The sequence below is a fragment of the Mytilus californianus genome, unplaced genomic scaffold (genome assembly GCF_021869535.1).
Source record: "Mytilus californianus isolate M0D057914Y unplaced genomic scaffold, xbMytCali1.0.p SCAF_3, whole genome shotgun sequence".
In the NCBI taxonomy this organism is placed as follows: domain Eukaryota; kingdom Metazoa; phylum Mollusca; class Bivalvia; order Mytilida; family Mytilidae; genus Mytilus; species Mytilus californianus.
Window position 1 is genome coordinate 89,286,778 of NW_026262679.1, and position 18,746 is coordinate 89,305,523.

Sequence of the window (18,746 nt, forward strand, 5' to 3'; positions counted from 1 at the left end):
GTTCCTGAAAAATATGTGCCCTTATTTTCATTTAAATTTTGTACATTCTGGATATGCTCTGAAATTTATATAGAAAAGCCAATATAAAATCTGAACCAACCTGAAATATAATAAAAGAAGAATGTGTCTGAGGACATGAAGCCCACGCTCAAGCTTTGCAATATTTTAAGTTAAAAAGGGGCATAACCCTTGAATGGAAAATGACTCACTGCCAAACTTCGACCTCTGTCTGCTTGTTGTGGTTCTTAGTATTGTGTATGAGTTTCATAAAATTTGGATGAGGAATACTTAAGTTAGAGTGCAGAAACGAAAAAATTTGCAATTTTCCAAGTTATAAAGGAGTATAACTCAAGAACGATAAGTGAGTCACTGCCCAAATTCAAACTCTGTCTGCAAGTTTTGGTTCTTAGCATTGTGTATTATTTTCATAAAATTTGGAAGAGGAAAACTTAAGTTAGAGTGTTTAAACGAAAGAAAATGCAATTATCGATGTTATAAAGGGGCATAACTCTAGAAAGGTAAGTGATTCACTGCCCAAATTCAATCTGTCTGCGAGTTTTGGTTCTTAGCATTGTGTATGAGTTTCATAAATTTGGATGAGAAAACTTTAGAGTGCGGACACCAAAATGGGACAGACGGAGGGACAGACAGAAGGGTAACATTTACTGCCCCAGTTGCCTATGGCAGGGACATTAAATAGGACAAACCCATCAAGAGCTATGCATGAAGGAGATGCTACTTATTATCAAGATGAATTCTCAAAATGAGATCACCTACTGTGGATTCATAATTATGTTTGGATACCAATTTTTCCTGGAATTCGTGGGTTAAGGTAAACCACGGATTCAAATGTTTAACAAAATACAAATTTTCTATAGGCCTGTGTGCAGACTTTGACAAAATCATGAAATCAAATATCCATGAAAAATAAATTTTTCCTCAATCCATGAAAATTGGTATCCAGGAAAATAACTGAATCCCCATGAAAATTGGTATCGAGGAAAATAACTGAATCCACAGTATTCTTAAACTATATACAGTTTCCTACAGTAAACATGTTGTTATGACATTGGGGCCATGTTCTATTAACCTCCAATCAAGCATGAGATAAAGGCTAATACTGAGTTTAAAATCTACATACAAACGATTGTGTTTTTGTTAGAGATGAGAACGCATTATCATATCAACCTACCATTTCATCAGGTTTTTCTTCTCCTATAGCCATCCTACCATCATTTCTTTCTCTTATCTTCAGATTATATATATGATCATTATATAAAACCATCAATGTATAAGGCTGATTATTTCCTCCTTTTGTACTTTTTCGTAACAAAAAAGATCCATTCTAAATGAAAGAATAACAACATTATTATATACATGTATAAAGATACATTCAACAAGACCAATACAAGGTCTGGGCCTGTGTCAATACATGCAATTGATTGAGGTCACATGTACTGGAGCATAACTCATCATTCCCTTTCATTGAAGCCAAGACAACTTTGAAGAAAGTTTTCCTTGTACAATGAGTGTTGTAAATTTTCAAACTATCAGCCAACAGGAAATGGATGCATGTTGCATGTAAAATTTGCTTACTCGTTACAACAACCTTATTAAGCTGCAGACCAAATGTAAAATCATTCCCTTTAATAGCAGACAAGAAAACCGTGACGAAAATTTTCCTTGTACAATGGCTGTTGGAAAATTTCAAACTATTGGCAAACATGAAGATGAGGATGTAAAAATTGTTTACTCCCTAAAACTCAACATTATCAAGCTGCAGACCAAATATTAAATCATTTCCTTTCATAGAAGCAAAAAAAAAAACCTTTGAAGAAAGATTTCTACCTAAGGTTTTTTGGACAGACGGGGTGGGGCATTGCTAGAACTGATTTCACTGTTGCATTTGGCAATGCAGGTAAAAGTGCATGTGATTTATATTAAAATGACTCAAACCTAAAGTTTTGCATGCTTTATCAGCAATAATGAATAAAACATAATTGACAATAAAGATCAAAATAATGTTTTTGTCAACTCTAAAATGGAGCCAGCTGCTCATTTCACAAAAAATTTTATGACTAAATTACTCACTGCTCCCACTTTCTTTAATTTATCATTTCCAACCATTCTGTCTATCTCTCCAAAATACCACCTTTCCTTCAACAATGGTTCTTCAAACTTTAAAATACAAATAATAACAATTAGAGGGAATACACTTAATCAATTTTATATCCCCCTCATGTTTTAGTAACTTTACAGTTTACATTAATATGAAAATTCATTGTTTTTCCCCCAATGTTTCATTTAATTTACATTATTCATATTAACATCTTTTTCCAACAGGTGCCTCTGTGGCTGAGTAGTCTAAGTAGTTCATTTACTGTACCACTAGCCTGACAACACTGATGTTGTGATTTGGACCTCGAAGTTGCATTTGTTTCCAATCTTTATTGATATTAACTAGGATTGCCAGTTTTCCGGCTGAAGGTTGGTGATTCTCTCTGGATGCTTCATCTTCCTCCACCAATAAAAACTCAGGGCCAACATAATAGCGCCAATAGTGCTGAAAGTGGCTTAAAACACTTACTACATGTATCAATCAATCAATAATACTTTTTGTAAAGTATCATTAAAATTGTATATTTTTGAAAAAATGTTTGACATTACAAAAAACTTCTAACAGAAACAAAGACTTACCGATATCGCATCATCATAAATTTCTTGGTCATCGTCTTCATTATTGTTTTCTTCTGCATCATTTACACTGACCTTTAAATAATAACTAATGATTACTACAAAATATCATTATTGATCAATTCTATTTGAAAAAAGTCCAAACTTCATAAAGCTTAAAATAGAAAGCCATATCCATATACAACAAAGGAACAAGATCGAGTTAAACCAGTATACTACTCTTTCTTTGAAGCAGGGGTCAGAGATGGGTCTGATTACTTTCAATGTCAATTGTACGATTAAATTAAATTAATGATTACATTCGCAAGTAATCATGATTACATCTGATTACAATGAATTTCAAAATAACCCATTTGAGTGATGTTAATGAATAAAGGTTATAACTGTAGTACTTTTTGAGAAAGGATTTTATTTGATATGTACACATACATAGTTAAAAATGCTGATATGAACTCCTATGCATATGGCAAGTCTTCAGCATATTTTAGTCAAGGGCTATTGGAATGAGAGAAACTAAATTTCTATACCAATGAGTTTTACTTAATGCACAAGTAATTTCTACCTTTCAACATGTAATCATGTCCTCACAAAACAAGTTTTAAAAAAATCATTAAAATAACATTTTGTTGGTATCAAATTACATGTATATCTATATTTCAGAATATTTTAACATGCTTTATAAAGTACTATTTTAACAAGTTATTTATTTATTAAATATGAATAATAAAAATTTCATATAAGACATGATATATTGACCATAAACACAATTTGAGATTTTTTTTTCATTTTTTATCAGAATGTAATCAGGATTACAAGGTTTTTTGAAAAGTAATTGATTAAATCAAATTACATGTAATCAGATTTTTGGCTGATTAATGATTATTGGAAAAATTGTAATCAAGTACAGCTGATTAGTGATTACAATTACAATTACCCCAAGCCTTGCAGGGTATAATAAATAAGAAAGGAACACAAAAAATTAATTCGTTGAGGTTAAGAAAAGTAAAAAATACTTCTGAACAAAATTATATTGGGTTTAATATTGCTCTTATATTGCTGAAATTTTCCAAATAGAATATTCTATTGCATGTACACAATTATTTGTACAAGAAGCCTGCTATTGCTTTACAGACACTTTCAAAAAGAAAAAAACCTTGTGTTTACATACTGTTAAGTTCCTTAATGCTATCAATATCAGGGGATATTGCATCAGTGCAATACATTGTATCAGAGAATATTTCATCGTAATAAACTACTCAATAATATACCAGTTGAGAAATATCTCAATATTAGGGTCATATTATTTCCCTAATACTCGGGTAGTTCCAAATATTTAAGTCATCTGGTCAAATCTTAGCATATTTAGAAAATCTGTAACCCTGATTTATGTCAATATGAAAGCTTGAAATGAAAATCAAAACAGTTATTTAGTGGTTTTCAGGGCAAAGGAAAAACAAGAAAGATCATTTCCAGCACAAACTTCACAGACACTCAAAATCCATAACAGAAAAATATCAATAAAATGCTTCGCTGAGCGCAGCCTGATACGACCGCAGTGGTCGAACCCTGAACAGTTGGGCAAATTTGACACAATATTCAAGCTTGATACTATCTCAATTTGGATTGTGATCAAATTTTTGACATAATATAGGTTTCTGACACAAAACAAATGTGGTCAAAGATCTTACAAATCTAATGCGCAATACTGTGCAATTGAAGATTTCTTCTTGAAACTTTTCAAAAATTTGAAATTTTGAAAATTTTGAAAAAAAAATATGAACCCTTTTAAAAAAAAATTGGAAACCCCCCTTCCCCTTTGTAGTATGGAACCTTGTAGTACAATTTTAGAGAGATACATACACTTAATCACAAGTTACTGTCTGGAAACTAGAAAAATGCTTTTTTAAAATTAAAAAGCCTCCATCAGCAACATTAAAAAGTAATATCTAAAAATAAAATTCCTTCACATACATAATCATGGCTATAATTAAATAACCTTTATTAAACATTTTTAAAATAGTAACTTCTAAAAATAAATTGACAGCTAATCACCTAAAGATAATACATTACTTTATAAATAATTTACAAGCAGTGTAAGGGAGGTAATTTGACAATATGTGTTTGAATTACCTCCCTTACACTGCTTTAAAATTATGTTTTGTACGTAAGTAATTGTCCATTAACCTGGAAACCCTTGTTTTTCCACCTTTTTTTACCCTAATTCCTAAACAGTTTGAGCCATAACCCCCCAAAGCAAATTTTTACCATCCCTTTGTGATATGGTAACTTGTGGTATAATTTCAGAGAGATCCATACACCATTTCACAAGTTATTGTCTGGAAACTAGAAAAATGCTTATTTGGGCCCCATTTTGGCCCCTAATTCCTAACTAATTAGGACCATAAACCCCAAAATCAATTCCAACCTTCCTTTTGTGGTCATAAACCTTATGGTAAAATTTCATAGAAATCCATACTCTTAAACAAAAGTGTCTTCAGACGACGACGATGAGGTGATACCAATATACGACCGCAAAATTTTTGTGGTCGTATAAAAAGTAACACAATCCTCACTTAAAGCAATGATTTAACTCAGATACTCTGGATGGGTAGGAGTTCCTGCTCCATTAGTGAAGCAAGTTTCTATAAAAATATGAAATAGAAAGCATACCTTTGTATAACCATCTTTTCCCCTAGGTGGTGGAGGACCAGGTGTGGCATTGGATGGAGTAGGAGGCAGATCTCGATGATGGGATGGGATTTCTTTGACTTGTGGTGGAACTGGTGGTAAGGAATCACTAGTTTTCTGAAATATATCAATTCTATAAATAATTTTCACCTAAATAATAGATTTTTGCAACAATAAACAAATCGGCTGACAGATAAAATATTAACAGTATTACAATTAACAACTCAAAAATACTTCTTTTTAGTAACAAGTTTCAAATACCATCCTAAATACATACTGAAAACTAAGAAATTAATGAAAAGATATTATCGATGTGATAATTTCAACAGGATGAACGTCACAATAATTAAAACTTGCATTTAAAATATTTGCATGTATAACTCCATAACAACATGTACTAGGCATTGCATTGATTTATCTACTTTTTTTCATAGTCAAAATTGAACATTAAAAGAACTTGAATGCTTAATTGTTAATACTTCAAACTAGAGGCTCCAATGAGCCTGTATCACTAACCTTGCATATTATGCATATCATTCATTATTGTTTCTTCAAGATTTCAAAAAAAGATATAGTGTGTTAGGATTAGATATAGAATAAATTAGTTAGGGAAAAAACATTATTTTGTAGGAAATTTTTATATACTTAGATACTGTTCAATTTGTTTAGATTTTGATAATGATTCTTAATAATTGTAATATGAAACTGAACATCTCCACCAGTTTGCCTGTGAATTAGGTAAGGTTTAGATTACGATCGGTCAAGGTCAGCATGGTCACTTCATGATCAGGTTCAAGATCAAAAAGAAATGATTATAACAGGATGCTGTTACGAAGTCTCCCAAACGAAGCTCCTATAATTCGTCATTCCCAGGTCTGACATTGGACAAAGTCCAGTAAAAATTGGTTTGGTCCAGTAAAGTGATATGCATTAGTGACATCTGGGGACTGACCCTGTAATTCATTCAAATCTTCGAGAAATGACGAACAGGAATATATATGGTTTAGGGGTGGAGAACTTGACCATTTACAAGATATTTAAACAAATTCAAATGACAGGGGGTGGGGATGACCCCTTGAGTCTCACCCCTTATACCATTCAAATCTTGGCATGACAAACCAGAATATATATGGTTTAGGGGTGGGGATCTCAACCACTTACAAGATATAAGAACATTTGAGTGTGGAGGAACCCTGGGGACCCACCCTATATATCATTCAAATCTTTGTGACATGATGAACAGGAATATATATGGTTAAGGGGTGGGGATCTCAACCATTTACAAGATATTAGAACATTAGGGGTGGGGGAACCCCTTGGGGACCTCTCCTATATATCATTCAAATTTTGTGACATGATGAACAGGAATATATATGGTTTAGGGGTGGGGATCTCAACCATTTACAAGATATTAAAACATTGGGGGTGGGAGAAACACCGGGGGACTGACCCTATATATCATTCAAATCTTTTTGACATGACGAACAGGAATATATATGGTTTAGGGGTGGGGATCTCGACCATTAACAAGATATTTGAATATATTCAAATGACAGGGGGTGGGGATGACCCTTGGGTCTTACCATGTATATCATTTTAATCATCTTGGCATTGCAAACCAGCATATATATGATTTAGGGGTGGGGATCTTGACCACTTTAAAGATATTTGAACTTTCTCAAATGGCAGGGGGTCGGGATGACCCCTGGGGACTAACTCTGTATATCATTTAAATCATCTTGGCATGACAAACTAGAATATATATGGTTTAGGGGCGGGGATCTTGACCACTTTAAAGATATTTGAACTTTCTCAAATAGCAGGGGGTCGGGATGACCCCTGGGGATTAACCCTGTATATCATTTAAATCATCTTGGCATGACAAACCAGAATATATATGGTTTAGGGGCGGGGATCTTGACCACTTACAAGATATTAGAACTTTCTCAAATGGCAGGGGGTGGGGGTGACCCCTGGGGACTAACCTTTTATTTCATTTAATGTGCTTTATCATTTAGAACATTTTCAATTATAAAAATTGTGTCTATCACTAATTGTTTTCAAGTTATAATCATTTGAAAATTTAAAAAAATCAAATCCCATAGGGTTCTATAGTAAACCCCTCCTTCCTTTTTGCACCTCAAAGTACCCCTTTATAAACCCCATTGCACAAACAAAATCCTGATTGCACCACTAGACATGTAAGTCTAACATATTTTTAATCTGACCAGCAGTTTTGGAGAACGGGTACGGACAAGTTCAAATTTAAAAGCGGCGGAAGAAGAAGAGGAAGAGGAATTACTGACCGTGCAAGGGCTGTATAGCCAGTCAAGGTCGTTAAAAACTACCATATATAGGAAGAGGAAGAAGAAGAAGAAGAAGAAGAAGAAGAAGAATAATAATAATAAAAATAACTGTGCAAAAACAATAAGTCTTCCCAAACTTCGTTTGGGAGAGTTAATAATCATTAGTTATTAATAGTCTAATTGACAGATGAGGATAAAGTAAATGATATCTGTTCACATGCATCTAGTGGCTCTACCATTCTAACAATTGAAATAACTGCTCCTGGACTCTATTTTTCGATTTGTCAAGAAGTGATGATTTTTAATTTGGGCAGAAAAATATGTGGGACTGAAAAAGAAGCAGAAAGCAGTTTTTGACAGAAGATCTTTAATTAATGAAATGAAAAGACACAGTTACCATTATAGAAATTGCTCGGACAGTAAACGCCACCTTAAATAATTTCATAGTTTATTTCAACTTTAGTTGGATTTACAGTGTAAATTTCTTAATTTGTGCAATATAATTCATCAAGTATTAATTCTGGGTCATTCATTTGTGCATAAATTAGAATCTTTTTTATATGAGAATTGTGCAAATAACTTATATTACTTAGGTTTCGATTGTACAAAAATCTGTTCAATTTCCAGGTTTGGATGGAGTTACATTGCCTCACTGTTGAATAAGTATTCAGAAAGTAGATATTATGAAATGTTTTTTTTACTTTCAAGCCAGATTCAGTATTTATGAAAATTGGTGGTCATGACTTGGCAAGCGAGAATGAACCAGAGAAATTAGTGTGTAATTCTCTGTTTACTGTTAATTCAGAAATTGTTGTGATGCTTTTACTAATCGGAAAAATGGGTCAGTATTAGGTTCCATTAATAAAATCTCCTTTCCTTCACCAAATGTTTGCAATAGCATTTATTAGATCTCACGTCTTCACCAGTAATCAGTGATTCGCAACAATAAATGCAAGCATTAATTTCTGAATTTACAGTATTTAATTACGGTGTATGATCATTGGGCAATAACCGAACGTTCAATTAAATGATGAAGGTATGAACATCTATGCCAAAAGTATTAGTGCAGGTATTTAATCAGTAAAAGTGATCATGTTGCTTACCAGAGTGTCACAAAGAAAATTTTAGAAATTGACCCTTCTGGATGATTCAAGCCATTTTTTCAAATTGTCCTTTTTTTATATAACAGATGTCTAATATATTAGTTTTACACAGACGAAAATCACAATCTTGAATATCACACAGGTTATATATGTAGTATTATAAGTTATTATTACTACAGAGCACATGCATGATACTCAGTTTCCAGCCTGCACATTACAAGCTTATATGTACTTTAATTTCAACGGAAAGTTTAAGGTCTTGATCTGTTTTCTTAAATGAACACTAAGTCTTACATCAAAAAATGTAAAATCTATCTCTTTTCCCTTGGACTTGGAATTTGACAGGTCCAGAAAATTTATAACCATTATTGGACACTGATGAGGAAAGTCTCAGACCTTGCAGCTTAATTGGATATTGATTAAAGATTATGACAGATAAGTGATATATCTGAGGTTATTCATTTTAAAAGAAATTAAAACTCTAGGCTAAAAACACTGCAAAAGTACCATTTTGTAATGGTTAATACTCACCCTTGATTGGGGTAATGACCTGTCACCTGTGGGTGATACCGGGGAGTTTGTCTTGTCATCTTTTGCTGGTATGGGTTTCTTAAAACCAAAACCGACAGGTTTAGGAGTAATATCTGGCTTGACACCTTTAGCTAAAGCTATTAAAGTACAACAGCATTCATTATAAGTCATGCAGTATAGGATAGAATGTTAAAAGTTAAATTTCTATTTAGGCTCAGGATAGGAAATCTGGAAGTGTTTAAGGTCAAACGTTCTGAAAATAAGAGAAAAATATTTATGAGACAGCTGATTCCACTTGTAATATAACTAATAAAAATCAAAATTAGTCAAGATAAACCCAGTAGTTGAGATAGGCACATTAGTTTCAAATTTTGTAAACCAAATGTTGAAAAAACAACCAAATAACCACATATCTAAATTTTGAGAGTGAAAAATTTAATGATCTTGCATTCACTTGAATTTGACCAGTTTATCCAATTTCATAGAATGTTAATGCTAGTTTATTCTTAGAAGTGGAACCAACATGTAGAATGAGATATAGTCTGTCTTTCTGACTGATATGAACAATAAACACGTTTTGGAGGAATCTGTGAATATTTGTCTCAAGATACAGGACTGGAAATAAATCCCTGAAAAATATATAGACAAGAGCAAAGGATTAATGACAACATGCTATAGATAATACAGTGTCACCAGTCATGCAAACAGAATACACAGACATAGAAAGCTACCAGTTTTGGTGGAATCCTCTGATTTGAGACTTCTGGATGCTCATCCAGGTAGGCATGCAGAAACGACTTCTTATCTGTTGGTCTGGTATTTGGTACTGGACGAGTTGGAGGAAAATTTCTTCCAGGTGGCTGTTGGGAAACACTTTCTTTCTTCTGAGCCATAAAACTTGGTCCAGTATGATTATGTGAGCCATTCTTGTCTGATGACTCAGAACTCCTTCCAAATTTTAAAGGTGATGGCTCTCTCTTTGGTGGTTGTAAAGGAATATTGCTAGTAACTTCTTTTTCTACAGTTTCTGCTGGTCTATTTACATGTTTTAACTTTACCTGACTTAAAAAATTTGAAGAGTCATTTTGCTCATCCGAAACACGTGAAGGTTTAAGTGGAACATTTGGTCTCTTCTTGGCAACAGGTTTGGGAAAGCGACCACTGGGAACATCGGAAGGTTTCACTGGTAAAGGTTTATTAAGACTAGGTTTTATTGGTTTCCTAGCATCATCACTGTCACTACTACTATCTGTAAACAAAATACCAATGACAAAATTTAAGGGACGCTTAATACATTGTATGAAACCTACATTACCTCAGTGGTTGCTTTTTGACTGTTTTAAAACAATAAAACATTGATTAAGTGTACAGTCTGATCATACCTGTATAAATGTGATATGTTTACGGGTATCTAATTTTGTCAATATTCATTTCTACGTTTTCTTAGGTGCACTGAAATCTACATTATATGTTCTCTCTGCACACATGAGAAATAGGAAATCATAAAAATCATCAAATAGAGTATAAAAGACATATGATTAAAAAACATATATCTATCCTTCCTGATGAAGGTAAAGCCAGAAAAGTTCTTCAGACTAATGAACTTTATAAAGTGTTTATTTCATTTCATATAATTCATTTTTTTAAACTTGTAGAAATGGAGCAAGCATATGTATAAATACTCAAGCATATGTGTAAATACCCAAGCATGTTTAATTAAAGTCTATTTTCCTCAATTTTTAAGCTATAAATATGTGTTCACTTGTAGACCTCTCTATACTTTTAAGCAATTAAAACTAAACTTTTTAATCAAAACACAAATAAAAATAAACTGTTTTTGATTATTAATCAAAGCTGCATGTAGTAAGTGGGCATGTTAGACAATAACAACTCATCTTCACACTCAGGGTATATACATGTATCATGATATCCATGTCTACATGTATGTTCAACCAACCTTCCATCTGTCCATTGGCTGTAACTGAGTGTTGCTTTTTTTTTTTAATGGATTCCAATTTTCATTCACTCAAAATAATCTATTCATGATGTAACTTTTTTTTTTTAAATAGTTAATTTGAAAAAGTTTCCCCCTAGTCATCAATAATAAAGAACAGTAAATAAACTGTGGTTCCATCTATTTTGAGGGTACCGTTTTTCATACAAGGAGACACTATTTTGACAAAGCACACTTAAAACTCATTTTCAAAATCATAGGTGACACAAAATCATATTCCTACAAAGCAGATAATAAAATGATTCATCAATAAGGTAAATATTTATAAAACACCATCTAAAAAGCAAATAACTACAACAAAGTCTGCCTCGTCTAACATTTCCTCCTACAAAGCCTATATCCATTATTATAATGTATCATAGTCAGTTTGTTGTTTCACAAGAACCGCTCTTTTTACACACAGTGCATTATATTGCACATATATTTCAATGTCTGCTGGCAATTGGTTATATTCACATGAGCTAGAAAAATTATAAGTAAAAGCTTGATGGCTCTGAGGAAATGACTATTGTTTCTATTGATTTAATGGTTCTCCTCACAAAATGTTTGAAAGGGCACAAAATTTAATGCATAGTGATTCATTTAAGGGATGTATGTTGCAAACTCCAATCATGTTAAATTGCAAAAACACTACAAAATGAAAAAAGCTTTTCAAAATATATGTTAATGAGTTTTTGGTAATAAGATCGTTTTTCAAAACATCTTGAATAAAATTAAATATTAAACCAACAAACTCAAGTGTAAAGGTATATAGCACTGTTCATTAATTCAGAAATAATTGTGTTGTTTTAATGCAAAAGATTCCACGGAATAAACATGTCAATAATCAAACTTGATTTTGATTTTCTATTCAAGTGCACATAACCTGTACTTATCACACAAATTGTAGGTTGTCAACAATACACACAAATAAATGCAGGTACGTAAATTCTGAGTTTACATTATCAACATAAAAAAAACCTTTCTTGTGAAAGCAACATACTGAGAAATTTCTATATCTACATGCTTTACTTATAAAGTGCCCCAACTTTATACATCTATTTATCTCTGACATTTTCATGTCCTATAGCCATCATATACCCTTCATACTTAATATATTCTATATCTAATACAGATAAACTTAAAATACAGATAACAGGGGGAAATCTGGGTACTAACTATAAGAATGCACTTTGTGATGTGGGTGGTAATATACTGAACAAACAAAAAATAAAGATAATCAGTTTATATTTTCAAATGCAAAAGTTTTGTTTGAATTTAGTACTTACAAAACGCAGCTGCAATTAATTTAATTGAAAGATAATTTAAGAAGAACTTTTAACTTCTTGAAACATTAAAAGACTTTGGGTACTTTTAATAAAAACAAATAATGATAAAGGGTTGTTCTTTCATTTATTTCTTTATTCTGTATTTTTTTTCTTACTTTCTCTGCATAATTTTGAATACAAAAGGCATAATTTTAACAATTTTCTGTGACTCAAAATGCAAAATATCAAATTACAATAACAGAAATAAAGTTTTACACATCAGTTTATCAAAGTTGAGCAATTTGCATGTATAAAAGTTGGTAATGACAAAAATGTAAAAAATCTATCCTATCTTGCAATTCAATTTACTGGTTCTCATCATTCTACAGACAACAAAGAAACCATTGCACCAAACTTAATTCTACAATTCAAAAGTTTACCTTTTTTTCAGTTTAAAAAAAAAAACGCTGAAACATTTTGTAGGATTAGACAAAGGAATTTTTTTTTATTGCATTTCAATTATATGGTATGCTCGATTCTAAGGTTTTATCAAAATTTTGCATAAAAGCATTTTGAGATTTGTATTTTGTTGAACATTTAAATTTTTTGTGGTTAACCTTCACCAGAGAAATTCCACAAAAATTGGGGACCCACATGTGATAATAAATCCAAATTGGGGACCTACATGTGATAATAAATCCAAATTGGGGACCTACATGTGATAATAAATCCAAATTGGGGACCTACATGTGATAATAAATCCAAATTGGGGACCTACATGTGATAATAAATCCAAATTGGGGACCCACATGTGATAATAAATCCAAATTGGGGACCCACATGTGATAATAAATCCAAAGTGCAAATTGCCATTCTAGCAGGAAACTGTGTATATAATAGAAATCTTCTCAATATCTCCTAGGATTTTACGATAATGTGAAAAGTTATCAGGACAGAGTTAGTTAGGTTACTTCAACAACCTGTGTTAGTATTCAAATTGCAAATTTCAATTCAAGAAATCTGTGGATAACAGTTTCAGAGCAGAACACATTTTCAGTGGAATATAGATAAGGAAAGGTTTTTGATATTATAATCATTAAACCAGGTTGTAATTACTTTTATTATAGGACATATTCAAACATTAAGTTCAGCTATGATTAACAGTTGTGTATTAGAAAAGGCTTCTCATGAAAACACACCATTATTCTATCAGTAAAAATTTAAAGGGAGTCAATACAGTTTAAGGGGAAATAATTGCTAAAGGATGAATAAATCTTAAACGGTCCATTACATTTGCACATAAAAATCGTTATGTTTGCGAACAGCTTTTTATTACATATGCGCTCATTCATTGTACAGGTAAAAAAGGTAAAATATAATCAATGGATTGTGTTTTTTTTTGCTGTGCATGTACTGATTTTGTGTCATGGATGGATACCCTATATCCTTTGTTTTTCTATTATTCATTTATTTCTATTTACAGTTTTTATTGTGCCTTTGCAATTCTTTACTGTGCATCTCCATGAAACAGTGCGTTCACGTTTCTCCAACATTTGATAATTCAGACTAAAACAACATTAGGGATTAGGGGGTCCTCTTAAGGACTGGCATCTTGATATTAACCTGTAATTCACCTGTTTCAGTTCTTAACTAAAATATTGTAAAAAGGAGTATTGTTTAAAGATCATATATATTAATACATTAACAAAACATATTTACAATAATTGGTTTTTCATATATTTTTGGTTGAATATAACCAGAAAATGTTACGTAATTATTTTTATATGTGTTTGAATTACAAAATTAAAAAGTTATTCCACAAAAAAAATCCATAATAATCAAGAAAAATTCAAACATTCCTCCTTCAACTGTGAAAATTTCATAAAAATTTATCAAGAAATAATCTCAAAATGATTTTTTACTGAAAATAACATAAAAAATCGAAATGTTCATTGACTACCTCATTTTAGTAATTTATTCTATAACTTGATATGTTTTTGTATTTGTGTTATGTAGATATCCATATCTAAAACGATGTGCAACAACGAAGGTTTATGTACGTATATAGTCATCGAAAGCTGTTGTCTTCTAGTGCGAGGAACCATATATCATCTACCTGGTTGTTCTGTCTGTATATCATAAGAGCCGAAGTCAATGTTCCTGGTATGCTGTCTTAAGCAGATGGAATGGTCAGTTGTATATCTGTTCACTTTTTCCACGAAAAAGGGAGAATACAAATTGGGCATATTACGAAGTGAACTGTAGGGTGTTTAATTGTGGGAACTGGCTTGTTGAATTGTGAGCTACAAGCATTCTCGATTTGTCACGTAAGCTTTGGACAATTAATGCAAGCTGACTAAGAAATTTAAATATACTACATCTTTGATAATAGCAGCGTTTGATACTTTTATATAAGCTTAATGACTCAAGCTATATAAATTCTTAAAAGCTCTCAGAATATAAGATGTTTATTTTTATTCAAGATCGCAACATTGTAATCAATAATACATTATTATGGAAAATGAAGAAAAAAAATATGAAAATAAAGTAAAATTAAAATTTACATCACTGTACTAGATGATATCGACTTTTAAAATCTTTGAAAAATATTTTTTTTAAATATGAAAAACCAATTATTGTAAAAAAAAAAATGTTTTGTTAATATTTTACAATAAATCTTTAAAAAATACCCCTTTTAACAATATTTTAATTAAGAACTGAAACAGGCGAATTACAGGTAAATACCAAGATGCCAGTCCTTAAGAGGACCCTCTAATCCCTAATGTTGTTTTAGTCTAATTATCAAATGATCGAGAAACGTGAACAAACCTATGAAACATCCGCTGACTTAAGTGTTCTATCCATACGGAAAGAAAATCAACTGTACACTAAAGATTTTTTTCCTGATGGGTTTCTGACAATCGGAACTCCATGTTTGTACATTGACACAACTCTAAAAATTACATAACATATTTACTAAAGCCATCACTATGGTATTTCTCATGATCGCTTAATATATTTTTCTAAAATCATAAATATGTTCAAAATTAATATCTTTCGACAAAATTTATTATGAATGATCTTCATATTTACCTGTGTTACCTTAAATTGAGCGCAAATGTTATAAAAAGCTGCGCACAAATGTAAAAAAATTTAATCCCCAAATATGCACAAATGTAATGTGCCCATTTCAAATGTCCGCTTGTTTTCCAGTTTTATCTATAATGATGTAAAATTAAAACTCTCTAATCTTGGGAATAAACAAAATTGGAAAACGGAACACTGTGAAAAATTACAAAGCTAATAAGTTACAAAAGAGAAAATTTATTTATTTCAAATAAATTGGAAGAGAATTAAGTTTTCCTTTTTTGTTTTTGAACTGAGTTGTTGTTTACATTTATAGTGAATTTATAATTTGCCAGAGACATTATTTAACTTTTCAGAATGTCCTTAAGTCAGCAATAGAGGACCAAAATTTATTTATATTGTTTTGTTTTTTTTACACAGTTTTACCTAAAGCTTGAAAAACTACTCAAAGGTCAGTAAATACTTCGATTGCAGTATAAGGGAAATAACAATACTAGCATGCAATGTTGTTTTTTCCCAAATTTGAATTACAAGAGCCTAAATAAATATCAACTTGCAAATTGAGTAATATTTGTTCTATTTTTTCAATTAAGGTTCCAATAAAAGTGCTGGTGGTGAAAGCAGGTTGTTATTTAATGGTGTTTTAATTGCAGTTCAAATGCTTTGTTTAAGGACGTTGAAATAAAATACAACAAAGAAAAGGTGAGAATAGTCAGACTTACGTGTAGGTGGACCTAAATATATAACAATAAAGCTTGCATATCCTAAATATCCTAAATATAATCGTAGAATACAATATTCTGAACATAGATTGTTTTGCCTTTTTTTATAATATAAGTCTGATTATAACAAATAATAATTCAACAAAGATATATGATGTTTGATTTGTCGCCAATTCTAATAAAAGCCAGCAAAAATTTAGCAAAAATATGAGGTCTTGTACGTAAAAATAAAAACACATCCTAGCTAATTCTGTTAATCAAATAAATGAGGAGAGTGCAAAAGAAAACAAACTCAGTGTACAATATTTCCCACAACTAAAAATGTACTATTGTGAAGTATTTTTTACTTAAAAGAATAGGAGTGTACAGAATTCTATGACCCCAAAAAATCCTACCATTGGTCGTTTTTAACCTTGCTACTTTACATACAACATTTATCAAGCTGTGCTGATATATTACCTTAACACTAACATAAAACATTTTGCAATATATAATAAAATGTTTTAGCTTACCTTCTCTCTCCTTGTTTTTAAAGAAATTGAATTTTGCTTGAAGTTCATTATGATCTGTATACTGCTTTGGTTCTTTCTTTTCAGGTTCTTTTTGCGGGACACTGACTTTTTTTAGTCTGTCTTTTATATTGAGAATGTCTCCCATTCCTATAGCAGGCATACCCATACCAGTAGGTTTTGGCACTGGTTGTTTCTTTTCTATATTCCTAGGAGCTAAAGTACATTATTCTGATCATAACAATATTACAAAATCACCATAGGTGCATAAGCCAAGTTGTTATATGAATGTAATTGCCTGACTTGGCATAGCAGTTGTCATATGGTAATTGTAATGATTGTATCAAGACAATTTTGTTAATTCAAAATGGAAAAATAACTATATCAATGTCCACCTTTCATTACAATAAATTCATAGAACATTACAATTTTTTTTTAGGTTGCTGATCATTTAAAACAACAATCAATAAAATATGAAAGAGGGGGGGGGGGGGTATAAAATATTCACTTCTTTTTATGTAAGTCATACTTAATTTGTTCCCTCTGTTTGTTGGCACTAGACGTTAAGCAAACAACAATCAATCAATCAATCAATCTGATTGTAAGCTTTACATCTCATGTCTGTAATGATTTCAATGTCCATATACAATGTTGTACACACTATTGACTTAATTGAGGCATGAACTTTAGATATAACATTAAGAAACAAAATATGTAGGACACTCTTAGTTTAATAATAAGTTTTCTGTTAAACTATCTATTTCATTCAGAAAAACTGGTCATCTCATCTTTCCGAATATACATTTCTACAATTTTTTGTGTGTGAAGAAAACATAGAAAACAGCACTTTACTATAATTATAATTAAAAGCTGACATTACTAATAAATACATACGAGGTGGTGCATCGTCTCTCTTCTGTTTCTGAAATAAAATTTAGCGCACATACAATATAATGAAATTTTACAGAACAACATCATGAAAAAATTTTTTACACATTTAATTTTAATTGTGAAATTTACTGACAAAAAAAACATTTACTGGGGTTTTTTTTCCATTACAAATTTATAAAAATTAACTAAACTGATGATAGTTATGCTTCATAAAGTATATATCATTGTTCAGGAGAGTCAAACTGATGATAGTTATGCTTCATAAAGTATATATCATTGTTCAGGAGAGTCAATACAGTTTCACATTGTATTGCTATTTTTGTGATTTTGATATTAAGTTGTAGAATGAGATGAGAACTTTAAATAAAACATTGAATAATTAGGATAGCAATTATAAATTGATGCAAAAATTTCTTAATTTACAGCAGTACAAAAGCAAATAAACCCCTGTAAGAAACCTTCATTTCATTGCAGAAATTCCTGAAAATTTCTGAGTCATAAACATATATCTTAGGTGTTTTAAGGAACCATTCTTTTTATTTGGTGTTTCTGTAAAATATTTTAGAAACAAGAGTGAACTAGTTACCGATGCTTGTAAACATGAAAAAAAAGTAGAGAAATTGCCTTGTTGACTTCCAGCAAAGGCTTTTTTCTTACATGCAATGAAACATTGTGTGAAATGTTCACTGTAGTACTGGAAAAGACTTAACTTTATTCAGGCAATATATTTCTTTATTTGACAATATTTGTAGCAAAGGTAAATTCTGTACAATTTTTGAAAACTGTTTGAAAAATTTAACATAGAAAAGTAGGAGTAAAACTTAAAGTGTTATACCCTGATGACAAAAGGCATTTAAAATCAGGTTTAACCAAAAACCATACATCGAAGGAAAACTAAAGGGACATAAACTCACCAATTCTAAACATGCAACAAACACATTTTTACCATAAAGT

At 31.2% G+C, this 18,746-nt stretch overlaps 1 protein-coding gene across 6 annotated transcripts in view; it reads right to left on the reverse strand.

Moving 5' to 3' along the window:
* The window catches only part of LOC127735337 (B-cell linker protein-like), a 65,391-nt gene that overhangs the window by 5,091 nt on the left and 41,554 nt on the right, over positions 1-18,746 (reverse strand). For 5 of the 6 annotated variants that reach the window (XM_052245498.1, XM_052245496.1, XM_052245492.1 and 2 more), the window contains 7 exons: positions 17,796-17,823; positions 16,905-17,117; positions 10,381-10,571; positions 5,365-5,499; positions 2,698-2,769; positions 2,092-2,178; positions 1,193-1,345 (listed from right to left, as the gene is read on the reverse strand). In XM_052245498.1, the coding sequence (XP_052101458.1) occupies positions 1,193-1,345; positions 2,092-2,178; positions 2,698-2,769; positions 5,365-5,499; positions 10,381-10,571; positions 16,905-17,117; positions 17,796-17,823 (879 nt within the window). Of the gene's footprint in view, positions 1-1,192; positions 1,346-2,091; positions 2,179-2,697; positions 2,770-5,364; positions 5,500-9,322; positions 9,460-10,380; positions 10,572-16,904; positions 17,118-17,795; positions 17,824-18,746 lie in introns of all 6 variants that reach the window. The other variant, XM_052245497.1, reaches the window with a different exon arrangement.